Source organism: Gavialis gangeticus, unplaced genomic scaffold (genome assembly GCF_001723915.1).
Source record: "Gavialis gangeticus isolate Ggan-Ray unplaced genomic scaffold, GavGan_comp1, whole genome shotgun sequence".
Classification (NCBI taxonomy): domain Eukaryota; kingdom Metazoa; phylum Chordata; order Crocodylia; family Gavialidae; genus Gavialis; species Gavialis gangeticus.
In genome coordinates, this window is record NW_017729025.1 from 98,006,854 (window position 1) to 98,022,304 (window position 15,451).

Genomic DNA, 15,451 nt, shown 5'->3' on the forward strand with positions numbered 1-15,451 from the left:
GAAGCTGCCACTAAATCAGCAGCGGGTAGAGAGCAAAGGGCAAGGTGCATGTGGGTGAACATGCAAGATTAGAGGAGGTGATGCGCACTCTACTTCCACTCTGAATTTGGTAGGTCCCTACTTATCAGGCCTAACAGTTCTTAGCTGGCAAAGGCTAGCATCACCACAGGCCAGGTACAAATGCAAAGAGAGGGGATACTCTAGATCAGTGGTTCTGAACTGGGGATACATGTACCCCCAAGGGGTACGTGAAGCCTCATCACAGGGTACATGAGATAACGTCACCTAGAATTAAAATGTTGGTTGATAGTAAGCAGCAGTAGCAGTGTTCGCATTAATAAGTTTTGGTATGTTTTGGCATTTGACACTAAGTGGGGTTTTTTTGCACAACTTTTTCTGTGCATGGAATAAATAAAGTTTGTTTAAAATGAAAAAATCTTTGTATGAGTATCTTGCCTTTTTATAATACATGATTACATGTAGTTTGACATAACAATTAATTTCCCATTGAAAGGGGGTACGTGAAGTCTCACTCTAAGACCAAGGGGTATGTCTACTGAAAAAGGTTCAGAACCGCTGCTCTAGATCATCAGTAACAAGAACTTTACAGTCCGATTCAGTAAACTATAATTAGCGGTGCTCAGCAGCACAAGACAGCAGGGATTCTGTAGTGAATTGTAAAGAAGCCCCCATGTACTAACATATTAGGAGGCAGATGCAAGTGTCTGTTCGGAGAAACATTTTTTTGCTCTAGAAAGAGGCTCTTTCCTAATATCAGTTTTAAGAGGTATTCTACAAAGAATCATACAACAGCAAAACACAGTTTCACTGTCTAACTGCTCCAAACTGGATACAAACTGCTCCACTACACTGCTCTAAAAAGATTAACAAAACGTAGTAATGTCAGACTAACCAGCAAAAGTACGTATTGCAAGAGGCAGAGGTTGAAGAGTGTCTGATGCATACATTACAGTACTGAGTCATAGAGCCAACAGCAAAAGAGAGAAACTAGGAGGCCTCAGTCTGAGGGTAAACAAGTTTTGAAACTCCAGTGTAAAGAAAAAAAAAGAATTATTTCCTCAGCACTAACAGTTAGAACTGCAAAAAGTGTCAGCATAGCAGAGACTTGTGTTTCACAGGGGCTCCAGCTCTCTTCTAACCTTTTCCAGGAGTTTGCACTGAGATACAGCCTCAAGAAAGCATAGATTTGGGAGTATACATATAAAGGGATCAGATCAGGACATGAAGCAGGAAATCTTCTGGGATACTATGATGAATTCTGTGCACTACATACCCTGAAAGCACTGATAAAGTTCAGGTCTGGATAAATACCGTGAACAGTGTATTCTACACCTCCAGCTTAGCTCACTGAGTTAGAGATCACTGCAACTCAGTTTACCTGGATGCAATGCAGAAGTTCCAGCTTGCATAAAATGCAAATATATATTACTTTAATGGGAGGGGCTTTAGCAAATATATAGTTTCCTACTCTTTTCCCTCCACCAGCTTCCAGTCTGCTTTAGCTGTCGGTTCAAACCATTTCTGTCCTGATCTTTAAAAGTCATTAGCGGGTCAGGACCAAGTTCCATCAGTGATGACACCTCTAACTATAATTCACCAAAACAGCCATAGTTCTCTTGGACAACACAGCTCAAGTGCATGAGAATCAGAAAGCAAAGGTTCTCAGTTAAGGTGGTCCAACTATAGAATAAGCTTCCAAAGATGACATACTAAAGACAGAGTCTGACCACCTTTAGTGTATGGTGTAATTTTTTCTTCTCCCAAGAAAAGCTCCCACAAAACCAATAACCAAAAGGTTATTAACAGCTCAGGTGTACACTATAAGCAGATCTTAAAAATCAGAGGAGGAAGAGCAATACTTCATGATACCATGTTTAGTCTTCATTATGTAACTTTTTGTCTTGACTAAGCAACTGTAGATGACATGACAGTCTACAAAGGCTGTAAGCACTAGAGAGAAGAGTAATTTAGTATACAGAGTTATAGCTGGCACTAGCAGGAATGAAACTAAAAAAACCAAAAATATTTGCTAAATCTCAGAGTAGTCTTGTCAGCAACTCTGGAATAAGAGATGGGAGTTGGATAGCCCGTAAGTCTTTCCAACCTCTATTTTTTATTAATTATACAGATATGGTATTGCCCTAACTTTTGTAAATATTCCAATCTTTCCATGGGTCTGGGCAGTCAAACAGAATTGGCCACAGGTGTAGCTGATGTACTGTTCCCTCCAGTGGGTCACAGTCTTCAACACAGGTTCATTACAGAGTTGTTATGCTTGGTTTAAGGTGGGTACAAAGCATCTGATGACACCAGTTCCAGAAGGGTTACTCTTCCATCTTGGCAGTTGGGAATGCAGCCATGGTGAGGTAACCTATACACACAATGGGGAATCTGAAATAGTTAGAAGGGGAATATGAAATGATTATCCCCAATATGACATTGACTATAGAGTGTAGTGCTTATGGGGAGGGCTAGAAAAACCCCACAATGGCCTCTCCATACTTCTTGCAGTTTTCTGCTTCAGTGGTTTTTAGCATCTAAAGCTGACAATTAGCTCCTTCTGTATGGAAGAACAGAATCCTGCATCTGGATCAGGTACTCTGTCTTTCTTGGAGGCAAGCATCATACTGAGGTAACAGCAATAGCTGATAAAATGCTCCAAAGAAAAGCAGGGGTCTGGAAAGACAGAGTTTGGCTCTACACCAATTCAAGGCATGAGTGTGCTGATGGCCCTGACTGAGCCTCCCTCCTTCCCCACGTGTTGGGCCTGAAACTCTTAAAGTAAAATGCCTTTAATTGGCTGGAGAATATTTAAAAGAAAGGACAAGGGAGGGGAAAGAAAGGACAAGGGAGGGGGAAAAAAAAATTTTTTTAATTAAAACCAGAGAATCACCCAGACAAGAAAGCCATGGGGGTAGGGAAAGGCACGTGTTGACCTTATGAAACTTTGCAGTAGGACTCAGTAGGGGCTGTTTATGCTGCAAAAGCACAGTTTTAATTAAACAGTCCCAGAAAACAGACAAGCTCAAAGAACAGGTCACCTAGATCTCAAGAGGTCACTTTAAGCATAAGCAGAGTGGAGACAAAACTCCTACTCATTTGACCTTTCTTTGGAAGAGCCTGTTGCTGTTAAGACGCAGTTAATTTGTACAGTGTCTCAGCATGCAAGCAGATGCCCACCATGGGAGATGTTTTGTGTACTAAATCTGAAGTAATGGGGCTACCATGACCCCACAGCATTCTAGCATGAGACCAAGCAAATCTTGTCGGCAAGAAGGCAGGCCAGGGAGCCTATAAAAACACAGTCCACTTCACTCTCCTGATGGGGGATTATATATCGAAATAAACTCAACTGCATTCCCATCAATGTGTAGAACTCCAGATTTGTGCACACCTACTTAACCAGGTTTATCATTAGGATTGGCAGAAAACTGTTTAAAATGAAGTCCCATACCCAACACATACACTTAGGTGTGCCATATTAGTGTGAAAGTAAGGCAGGGTGGCACTTTGGAGACTGATTCAGAGAAACATGAACTTTCATATGCAACAGCTTTTGTCAGATATTATGAATGGACTGACAGAAAGAAAAGACTATATATGAGTGGAAGGGCATGGGGGAACTGACTCTGCTAAGATCAATTGATACGAACAAGGCAATTAACACACTGTATCACTGTCAAACCCCAGGTTTTTTGATTTGGCTAAAGTTTTACTATCTGAAGAGTTTTTGGTTACTAGCATTTGATGTATCACTTTAAATAAGAAGACCTGACCCACCTGAAAGTGACCAGTTCAGGAAGGTGGAATAAAGGGCATGCAATCCAAAAACTGGAGACCACTGAGAATTTCTATGCTTGGGTTGAGTCATAAAAAGTAAAGCTCTCCATGACAGCTAAGACACCATGAAGATAGGGCACAAAATGGGAGGGCGAAACCTGGTAGTAACTTCAAGAGAATCTTTTAATGGTAGTATACTTCTTACTTGATCAATAAATAAAGCAAAACTGTACAAGTGTTCAGAGTTCCAGTATAAATTACTTCTAAAAGGGGAAAGGGGATCCTTTGCTGAAGCTACATGCAGGTCTTTGGACTGGAGTTTCATATGCTTTGTGAGTGAGCTAAGAGAGCTCACAGTGAAGTATGTGCATGCTAAGTCATGGCATGTTTATTACAAGATTGATAGGCAGAAACAACAAATGCCAGTGGAAGGATGTTTTCTTATACAGTGGGAGCAGCTAGCAGGCTGGTTGAACTGGCATTTCATTCCTTTGCTGAACTGTCAAAGATACAAGTGGAACACCACTTCCAACACGGAGCAGGCTACTCTGAAATCCCATTATAACACCAAAACAATGCACCTCTTTCTTATTTCCCAATGTTTGTGCTTGTAGAAGTTTAGAAACTGCATCATTCTGTATCATAACTTTCAGTTCTTCCTTCCCTTACTTCAGTAGGCTGCATGTGTATATTTAGTCTCTTCACATATCCTCATTTGTCATATTATGTTACATATCTCCTCACTGGGCAGGTATTTATTTTACGTAGTTGTTTTCACGGGGAGGGGAAGAGAGTGCCAAAAAATAGCAGTCATTCATTCCAAAGCAGAAATTCTAAATTTGAATAGGGGATAAAAATTGAGAGCTTATGCCTGGCAGTGAATTATTTCCTGGCAAACAAGAACCAAGCAATCACACAGGGACACAGAAAAATGCAACAAATTCAGTCCTGAACTAGGGAAGATTAAGAATGGCAGAGGCATCCGATACTGAGAGACTTAAGGCACTGAACAGAGAGGTGCCTCACCCAGAAGAAATTCTTAGAAGCAGGGACTGATCCAGAGGATTAAAATCATGAAATCATGATTTTGTACAGAGAGAAATATGTTTCCCTAGTGTTGCGTGTGGAAGTAGTATCAAAATCAATATACTGACAAATCCAGTCCCATATTACCTATGTGTAAAGACATGCAATCCTTTATGTACTACTTGTGTTTGCATGAGTTGGTAATTTGTCAGTTGTTTAGCTCTAATGCATAAAATATTGGGTGATGTTCTGATCTCTCTTGTGAAACAGTCTAGAAGTTATTTTACTACAGGTGCATGGAATGGGAATTCAAGTGACCCATCTAGAAAACACTGCCTGTTGCTAAGACACATTTAAGCCTTCTTATTTATGGACTAGAAGTCCCTAGTAAACAGGATGGAGATGCATGAAAACAAGATTAGTGTGTAACTTCTGTCTACAGAAAGAAAAAGGGTTTGGAGAACTCTGTATGCAAGTGGTTGGATGAGTTATTGGCAACACATACTCTAATGATGCATTGGTTTCTTCTTCTAGGAACAAGACACACGTCTGTTCAAAGTCCAAGAAGTGCATTAGTTATCTAGTATTTTTTCCAATTAGGATAAACAAACTGTCTTGAATTCTCCTTTCAGGACCACACCCGGACAGTAGTTACGGACATTTCGACCTTTGCCTCCAGACCCCACAGCTATGAAGGGCTACAAATTCTATTCGCTTCCTTGATCTATTCAGTTTTTTCATGCAAATATTAGGAATAAACATGAGACATCTTGAATGTTTCCATCATGCAGACAACATCTCACTGATCTTTGCAAACTACAACATATACTGTCACTGACCTCCTTTGGTGTTTGGATGGGATCAGTTGATGGATAAAAAAGAGCCAGCTAAGCCAGATAAAATGGAGATTATGCTAGGAGCACAAGCAAAGCACTTGCTACTGCAGAGCTCTCTTCACAATTTGTGGACACATCCTCCACCAGCAACAGACCTGCCTTTTTGAGGTGCTCCTGTATTGCTCATAGGCACTGGGATCTCTCAAAAATAAGAGTGGGTAGCAACTTATATCCCATATTTGTTCCCAGTGATCTAGCCTCAAATAGTTCACACCTTCCCTACCTGGACTGATGTCAGACAGTTTACTCCAGAGGGTTTACTCCATAAGTAACAATTTTTATGCCCTGGACAAAACCCTGCTAGTAGTCATTTTGGGGAGGGGGACACAAGACCTACCTACCTACTTTGTGGTCAAAAACCCTGGCTGCTGTTACTGCCTTGCTGTCTGTGCATCTCCAGATGCTGCAGCAGCAGTTGCTGCACAGGCAGCATCCCTGCACCCAGCTGCTGCTACCAGGAGTCTCCACTCAGGTGCCCCAGTTAACTCAGGGCTGGTGCCTCATGTAATGTACTTACCCCTGTTATACTGCTGGTTTACCAGAGCTTGAAAGCAGTATCCCATGTTACCCAGATTACAGGTAACCTTGTAGGTAGGCTGTTGACAAGCAGCAGAAACAAGTCTACAGTCCAACCTTTTATTTGCTTGCACTTCAGGGCATTAAAACAAACATTTATCCCAAAGTCCATTTGGCTAGGAAGACTCAGGAAGTGGGACAAGGGTGGTGCACAGATTGGCAGGAAGTCTTTTTTAATTTGCTGAGTTCAACAATTTTTCCTCTAGCCTATACCCCATATTTATAGATGGCTGGTTCTAATATTCTAATAAATTATCTCTGATTGGTTTTATTTAAATTTCTTTGTTTCACTGAAACTTTTGGTGCTGGACTGACCCAGATCTCTTGGGGATTTGGAAGGTGTCAATTAGCTGGGATTTATATCCTTGAGAAAGTAAAAGGGAGGGTTTCTCTCCTTTCCTTTCCCATTGTGGGATACTGTTCAATGCTGTTCTGCTTCTTCTTTACTTTAGTTTATGGTCTTCTCTGACAAGGCTATTTTGTTTCTACAAATCATCTAAGCATCTTAAATATATATATATCTATTATAACAAAATAGTATCTAATACATTTAGTTACATCAATCACTACTACACTACTTTAAGATAAAGTTATGATATAGTATATTTGGATTATTTAATGGATAGCATTCCCTGATAATGTCTCTTTCCAGGCCTTGTGCTTTGTTCAACTGCATAGCATTTCTGGTTCAGTTAGCCATTTAGATGACTTTCTTTACTTTGCTAACCAAGCTGGTTGTCACGTCTGCAAAAGTTCATGCTATGATCACTCAGTGACAAGCTTTGGGGACTTCTGCTTAGCCACATTTCTGCAGCTTGGCCTAGGCTCCTTGAAAATGGCCAAGGCTGGCAACACGTGATAGTGATGCGTTACTGAGAGCATGTCTGCTGACTATACTGGCTTTTTCTAGATCAAGTCGAGTTTGCCTTTTGGTCCTTATTTTCAATGATCTAAAAAATAGAAGAGACTGGAATTCAGAATGCCTAATGAAAAATGTTACCTTATTCCCCATTGCCTGCGTAACTGCTCCTAGGAAACAGTAAGGAGCACCAACCTTTAGGGTAAGATATGGCCAACAGATAGAGTTTTGTCTAGGTGTAGCCAAAAGCTCTGATATTCACTGCAGAAGGAACTAAAAACAAGTTATTATAAGCCTTATATTTGCCAGTTCAACACAATTTGACCTTGCTCTTGTACAAAGCAATGCAAAGCATATTTATTTTAAACAAAAAGGGTGGGATATAAAGAACCTTTCCCCCCAAGAGAAAGGAACTAATCTAGAACATCACCTGATACTTCCAGTCTCAAGTTGTTTATTAATCTTGGTGTTGCACATACCAGAGTGTTGGGTACAGAAAGAATTATAGAACAGCATAGAGTCGAGATTACAAATGTTAGAAATCAGAAAATATTTAATTATTACTGCCTATTGCCTGCTTATTGGGCAGCCAACAGATTAGGGTGCAGAGTTATTGAGATAATGATGGATTTCAAGCGGAGGGAATTGGGAGGGAATTGGAGAGAGATGGCTGGGGGGAGGGGTTCCCCACAAAAACCCCCAATAAAAAAACAACAAAAAACCCCCAAACCCAACCCTTACCTCCATTTTTGCCCACTGTTCGGAAACATCTCCAGAAAGTCCGTAGAAAGGATGCCCTATTATGAGGGGTGGCTTGGACAAAGCTGAACTCTCGGAACAAAATGTGAGTTCCTTGACGCACGCTGTTAAAACTATAGAGATAAAATCAAAACAGACAAAATGTTGGAAATCAGAACCCAAAATGGACACCCTCAGACCATCTCGAATGGTTAAAAAATAATAATAAAAAGAAGAAGAAGAAGAACAACAACAACAACTTTGGAAAATATTATACTTTGCAAAACTAATCTCCTAGCTTTTACAGCTTACCTTCATCTCTTTGCTAGGCGGAAGCCTATATGCAAAAGTACACCCTCAATCTCAGGCTTCTATTATACGATTTAGGGGCTCTTGAAAAGCAGAAAAACTTATTCTAAAATAACCCAAGGGGTGTCCAAGGACCATTTGAAAGCTTGAGAGACTGAATGATGCATCTTTCTTCCTCCTTAGCTGAAGAAATAGCCGGAGTTCTATTACCATATTTGTCCATCTGTCCAGAATACATCTTCCTTTTGCGCATTTGAACTAAGCTTCCTTTCCCTCTACAATCCTCCCTGCAGCCATGACACATCCATCTTAATAAAGATATTAGGATTTTGCTTCTAGAGAACTGGTACTTTCTTGTATTGCTGGTGCAAATTACCTTTCAGTTTTGGCAAGATCTTAATGGCAATTCAAAGTGAAGCTGACAAATGCCTTTGGTAAGGAATGTCTCTACAGTCTAGTTTCCTATTCAAATAGGAATAGGCTTTGATAGGCAACTAGTTTAAGTTTTATTGCCTCATGCTCAAACACAAGTGATGCAATATCTGAGTTGTAATCAGTACGAAATATCCAATAAAATACTGGTTTAATAAACTTGTAATTAGACTTTCTTCTCTCTCTCAGATTTTGAAGAAGCATTTCTGTTGATTCCACGTGTTGTAAAGGATTAGAAATGCCCTTTTAAGATTAAATGAAAATCAATATGCAAGAGACAGAAAGAAATATAAATATTATAAGCCAAAGTTGCTATGATAGGATTTCAAGTGAAAAAAGGAAACATATATGCATGTTACTGTGCTTCTTTCAAGTAGGAAAGAAAGATAGGCACTTCAGAGAATCATTAAAAGACTCCCCCAGAACAGCAGCATAGTGGATCTCTTGTAGAAGGGCTAATGAAAAAGACTGGGATTCATTCTTGTTCACAGCAGAGCTTCTTCATTAGCAACTTCCCCAAAAGAAATAAAAGCTATTAATTAGGGGAAATCCCTTGGTTAGCCATTTTTTTGAAACAAGATCCTGTATTATAACTTGATAGTCAAATAATTTGATTACAGACATACTCTTCATACTATAGAAAAGGTCTCTTAAACACAATAGCAAGTAGAAGTTAAAAGAATGGTTCCGATGTCATTTAAAAAAAATGAAAAAATTATATTGTTGCATTATGGCTCAAAAAAATCATTGGAAAGAGAACAGATTCTACCACCATGCTCCACAGATAAAACTTTATTAAAATAATGTATTTCTTATACCATACTAGAACAATTATAATTAATTCTAGTGGTGCCTCAAGAGAGAGCATCGTGAGATTTTTTAAATATAAAAATCAGAAGCCCTATACACAGAAACGAAGTTAATCTGATTTTTTTTTCACTAGTTACTTGGCAACGCTGCTACAAGTCTCGACTCCTACAAATTTATCACAAGTTTCACAATATTTGGTCTTTTTCCTAATATCCCAGCTCCTCGAGACATGTGACTAGATGAGACTCCGAGCTTTAACTGGAAAAAGGGTGTGTGTAGACGAAATGAGGGGCATGTGTGCATGACACTTTAAAGTGGGTTAAATGCTTTTGCACTGCTTTAATGGCATTGGTGTTTGCATGCATTGGAGGTGTACTGTGCATTAATTCCAGCCACTGTAGTACATTCGGTGGCATAATGCACCTTAAATGACTTTGGGACGCAGCAAACTAAAACACCTCAGAAGAGTTTTAGTTTGCTACCCTACAGCCATGGAGCAAAGCACTGGACTCCATGCGGCTCAGGGGCTGTGTGGGCAGCCTGGGAAAGCAGGTTCCACCAAAGAAAAGAAAAAAAAAGTGGCGAGCCTGATCTTCACCACCCCCCTCCCAGAGCCTGCCTGCCTGCACGAGTACCCAGTCCTTCCCTCCGTGGCTGCAGTGCCCCCTGGTACTGCCCGAGTCGGGTGCCTGCAGGTGGGTGCCGCCTGGGGGTGCCACCACTGCCATGGAAGGAAGCACCCCCACAACCCAGGGACTGATCTGCCTGCCAGCAGTTTGCCTTCTCCTCCCTGCCACCAGAGAGGCAGATAAGACATGACTATACACAGCATGAGGGTTTACTTCAAGCTAAATTGAAGCAGAGTTTTTAAAAAACTCACCACTTCAATTTAAGGCGAAGTAAACCCTTGTTTTACCTATGCACACCCTTAGTTTCTACTCCCCACAACTGCACAGAAAAAACTTGAGTTGCTTTTTCAAGTTCTCATGATTTCTAAGACAATACAATTATTTTTGCATTCTTGGGATCGGCAGTGCTGTTTCTCTAAAAGTTACAGGCAAGTTTATTAAGCGTTGTCACTTGTAGCACTGGAATGTAAGCCAGAGGCACCATGTCCCAGCATAACTAGAATGCAAAGGCTTAAGTATGAATTAAATGTACTCTTATTCCATAGTAGACTGCTCAATTAGTTTGCTGCTCAGTCTCAATAGGTGAGAATGTAAATAACTGCTATTGGCAGCCTGCATCTAAAGTAAACAAGTGTAGGCCATCATGTGTTCTTGCTTATATGTGAACGGTTATGTCACCTCCCAAAGATTACAACCTTGATGTGGTGGAGAGGCTTGTGTGCCATCGGTGACCTTGAATGGGAGGTCATCCAGAGATTTCTGATCCTGGTAGGGGTTGCCAATGGTGGCAAGGATGACAGTGAGGTTTCCAGAGTAATAGCAATTCAAAAATAAAAATAAAATTCCTCAGTGGTGGAGCAGGTAGATGAAGAAAGAATTTCACAGTGGCTTCAGAGGCAAGATGAAGGCTGCAATGGAAGAGAAACCTCCAGTCATCTAGGTTTTCCTTGCCATCAGAAAAAGGTCTCCTTCCCCCAAAGTATCACATGGTTGCTGATGCACACTGCACCCACATGTTAAAAGAAGATGCAGGCAGGTATTTTCCATCAATAGTAAATCCTACAGCGATGGGCAAGTAGCAACAGAAAGCCCTTAGGCATGGACCTTCATGGAAGCAACGGTTTTATGATGGTAGTTTTGTATGTGGAACTGAGGTGTGCAATTTGGCAGCTGCAATCTTGACTGAACAGACCTATTTAGGGTTCACTCTACTCACTCCACATGGGGAAAGGGATAGAAAAGGTGCCCTAAGCATAGTCTGTCTCATTTTACCTTACTGGAAAACTGCATCCAGTGGAATCACTCTGTCTGCAGTCCAAATCAAGTAATGCAGGGGTTCCCAATTTTTTTATGCTGTGGACCAGCAAACCGCAGACCAGAAGTGACCGGCATACTGCAGGCAAGCAGCCAACCCTTTTTTATACTGAATTGGCTACCGGACTTCTGGGTCTGCAGCAGGGAGCAAAAGTGGAGGGAACTGTCAGTGGGTGCGGGGCATGGGGCCACAGCTCTTTCTGCTATGTGTGCCCCAGGAGGGCTGCGGGCTGGGGGGCTGCGCCAGGCTCTTCTTGGGGAACGTGTGCCCCCAGATCTGTATGCTGGACAAGAGTAGCAGCCTGCTTTCATCTGGTGTGCAGATCTGGGGGCATGCACCCCCTAGGAAGAGCCCAGCGCAGCCTCCCCAGCTCGCAGACCTCCTGGGGTGCATGCAGCAGCAAGAGCCGTGCCCCACGCTCACTTACAGTTTCCTCCACTTTGCTACCTGCTGCAGCCCCAGGAGTGGCCGACGCCACCTGCCTGCAGTGCCAGATTTTTGAGAACTCTGGAGTTTTGAGCGCCGGATTTATGAGGTTATAGTGTACATGCACGGTCTCTCACAGGAAACATTTTCTTTGGTTACAAAGAAGCAAATGCATCCTATTGTACAGAGGAGCTAGATAAAACTAATTATTAACTTATAAGAATGTTAAGCAGGATCAACGATGCTACTGGAGAGGCAAGAATGGTTAAGGCTGTCTGGATACTTTCAGACTATGTTATAGAGGAGGGGTAGGCAATTATTTTGGCTGGAGGGCCGCTTAATGAGTTTTGGTGAGCTGTCAAGGCCCACAAGGGTAGCCCCCCTCCTAGACGTGTGCCTCACCCTCTGGTCACCATTTTGAGACTGGAAGTTCCACCCCAACCCCTGACCTTTGTCACCAGAAGTCCCTCCCTGGCCCCTGGAAGTACTGCTGGGGGGGGGGGGAGTGTTGCCATCTTTGAACCAGAAAAAAAACAAATCATACACTAAAAGTCAAACACCTACTGTAACATATTTTAATTTTATTTAAAAAATATTTTTGCCATGATTTGTATTTGTGTAGTATATATAGAGGTGATTGCATAATAGTTAAAAAATTAAGTCTTACTCTTGTACATTGTTTGTTGGGGACTGTGTGGAGTGTGGTTGGGGATGAGTGTGTGTATATGGTAGTGTGTAGGGGAGTGTATGTGTGTAGGGGGGGTTGTGGCTATGTAAGTGGGGAGGCCTGGGGTATGTTGCGGGGTGTGTACATAAGTGGATGGGTTGTGGGAGCAGATTGGGTGTATAAGGGAGGGTCGGCAGGTGCCGGGTGCCCCCCACATACTCCCCACCATGGCACACAGGCCCTCAAGTTACTTGTGCGCAGGCACTGCCATCCAGAAGCATACACCTCTAGTTAGAGCTGCACAGAGCAACAAGAAGCACAGCCAGGCCAGCCTGCCTCTATCGCACACAGCTCCCCGTGACACATGTGCAACTCCTGGCACTCGTGCATCACCAGGGGGAAGCCCCGTGCAATGGAGCCAGCTGCCTTCCCCGCTGCCTTCCATCACATGGAGCTGCCAGGACTCTATCGGAAGTGGTGGGGAGCCCCAGCCTCTACTTCCCTGGCCACAGGGAGCAGGAAGGCAGCTGGCTCCATCAGGCAGGGCTTCTCCTCGTGGTGCACAAGTGCCAGGAGCTGCACATGCATTGAGGGGAGTCCTGTGCAATAGAGGCAGGTTGGCCTGGCTGCACTCCTTGCCACCATGTGCAGCTGTGGCCAGAGCCGCGTGCCACCGGGCAGCAGTGCCTGTGCAAGCCACAAGTGCCCTGATTGCCCACCACCTCCTGCTGCTGCCACTGGCAGCGGAGGCTGTGAATCACTGGGGGGGTTGTGTGAGGGTCCCCCCGCACCCAACCACCCTCCCTCACACCCCATCCTGCCCACCTGAGCTTGATGCTCCCACCGCCCCCCTGGGCACAGGCTCCATGCTCCTGCCAGCCCCATGCTCCTTGGCCCACCCCCAGCTGCAGCTTCGTGCCTGCAGCTCTCTCTCCCTCCCTTCTCCCCTGGGGGCACTGGAGCTGGGGGGGTGGGGCAGGCCTAGGAGAAAGAGGCTGCAAGTAGGCTCTGCAGCTCGATCAACTCCAAAGTGGAGTTCGACCCCCCCCTCCACTCCCAACAGGCGAACGTCAGTTGGGTCGGGGGGGGGAGGGAGGGAGTCACTAACTCATGGCACTTTATGTAAAGCAGCATGAGTTAAAGTAGGGGCCTGCGTATCTGTCAGCACCCATTATTCTGTTCAGCACCAGTAAGAAGATGGTTTGTATACACAACAGAAAGAGCCACTTTTACCCTTAGCTACTTAAGGAACTACTTTTAACATCTAGACATTTGATGTAACAGCCTGCAGGGATATCCTCTAGAAGGAAAAGAGTTTGGATATATAGATATATATTTTTAACAAGCTCCAAAACTGCTGATTTTAGATCTAGCAAAAACCTCAGTTTTTTGCCGTTCTACACAACATCTCAGATGTAGAGAAATTTGCACATTAAAGTTCCCAACAATGAGATCCCTGACTCATCCAGTTGCACTAGAAATTAAACTAAAGCCCTCATTAGTTCACTCTAATATGCTGTTAGCACTTGTGCTATACTCAAAGGTTTTGTTAGGTAGATGGATAATCCCTCCATTAGTAAAAGCTGCCTTTCCCACCAGTGTAGTGAGGGAGAGAGAGAGGGAAAGGAAACACCACATACAGAATCTTGGCTGACTGTAGAAGACGTGAAAGGTTTTTACAGTGGGGACTTCAGTGTGTTTTCACTCCTTGCCTTTACATGCGCCACAGCCGCCAAACCACAGAAAGGAGTCTCTATAGGATGCCAGCACCAGGAAGGATGTGCCTTGCAACATATTCACTTTGTCTGTGGGATGGGTACAAGCACATTAGAGGAAGAAAGAGGGTTCAGGAGGACACGGTGATAACACAGCCAAAACTCTCAGAAAAGGCTATGCTGGGAACTCCAGCACTCAGGTGCTGCTTCGCTGAACAGCAGCAGCTTTCAATGGGTCTTTGTCTTTGGTGTAATTACATTTTGGCACCTTGCCAGAGTTCAGAAACTTTCAAGCACTCTTTTCAAACCTTTGGACTTCTAAATAGATTGTAAAAGTACCAGGATGCTATGGTAACATCCCAATAAAAACCCACCACACTGGTTACCCTCTGCCTGCTGGAATCAGGCAAAGCCAGTAATACTGCAGAATGAACCTCCTGTCCTAGAGAAGGACAGAAGAAGTTGGCAAGACCCTGGTGGCCCCTGGGCAGGTGCCACCTGTAGTTACTAATGTAAAAAAACGACCAAGTCAGAGGACCCCTCCATCAAACAGAAAGCAGGAAAAACTGACTATCGCTCCCTGACTTACAGAGAATGAAATTTTCTTTTGCTGAAAATAAGGGAGAAGGGAGGAGAGCTCCTTTTCAAAGAGAAGCTCTAGTGCAAAGGATGAAAAAATAATCACTATACCTATTACAACAGGGAATAAATCATACAGATTTAATGTCTTATGCAGAATGAAGATACTTAAATTTGAAGATACCACCTTGATGATTTGAAGGTGCAAAATACAGCAGAACTAGCACTGCTAATAGAAAGCACTGAAGTCACGGGGTTTCAAAACTTAAGCAAGTTCTGACCTTTAAAAAAAGAAGGTGTACAGTACCATACAGTGCTAACTGGGCAGCACACACACAACACACACGCTGCGTTCTAAAATGACAGTGCGACTTCTGACAGACTTTGGAGCCTTCCAATTGTCCATGTTCTAAAATGTCAAAGCTGGTCTTTTTCAACCCTACCTGGCATCACCAGATAGGGCCACTGCTGCAAAGTATCGTACGCTGACATACAACAAACTCTAATTGTTTCACAGTTTCATAGATTCATAGATTCATAGATTAAGGGTCGGAAGGGACCTAGTAGATCTTCTAGCCCGACCCCCCGCCAGGGCGGGAGAACAACAAAAAACCCCAAAAAGAGAAACGGGACTCAAACGAGTCCAGCCAGGTAGGCATCCAGCCTCTTCTTA

The 15,451-nt window shown here is 43.1% G+C and overlaps 1 protein-coding gene across 5 annotated transcripts in view; it reads right to left on the reverse strand.

Moving 5' to 3' along the window:
- Positions 1-15,451, reverse strand: part of CUNH11orf49 (chromosome unknown C11orf49 homolog) — a 174,388-nt gene that overhangs the window by 110,250 nt on the left and 48,687 nt on the right. For all 5 annotated transcript variants that reach the window (XR_002097724.1, XM_019519279.1, XM_019519282.1 and 2 more), the window contains one exon: positions 7,900-8,030. Coding sequence is in view for 4 of the 5 variants with exons in the window: in XM_019519279.1 (XP_019374824.1) it covers positions 7,900-8,030 (131 nt within the window). In the remaining variant the exon portion in view is untranslated. The remainder of the gene's footprint in view (positions 1-7,899; positions 8,031-15,451) is intronic.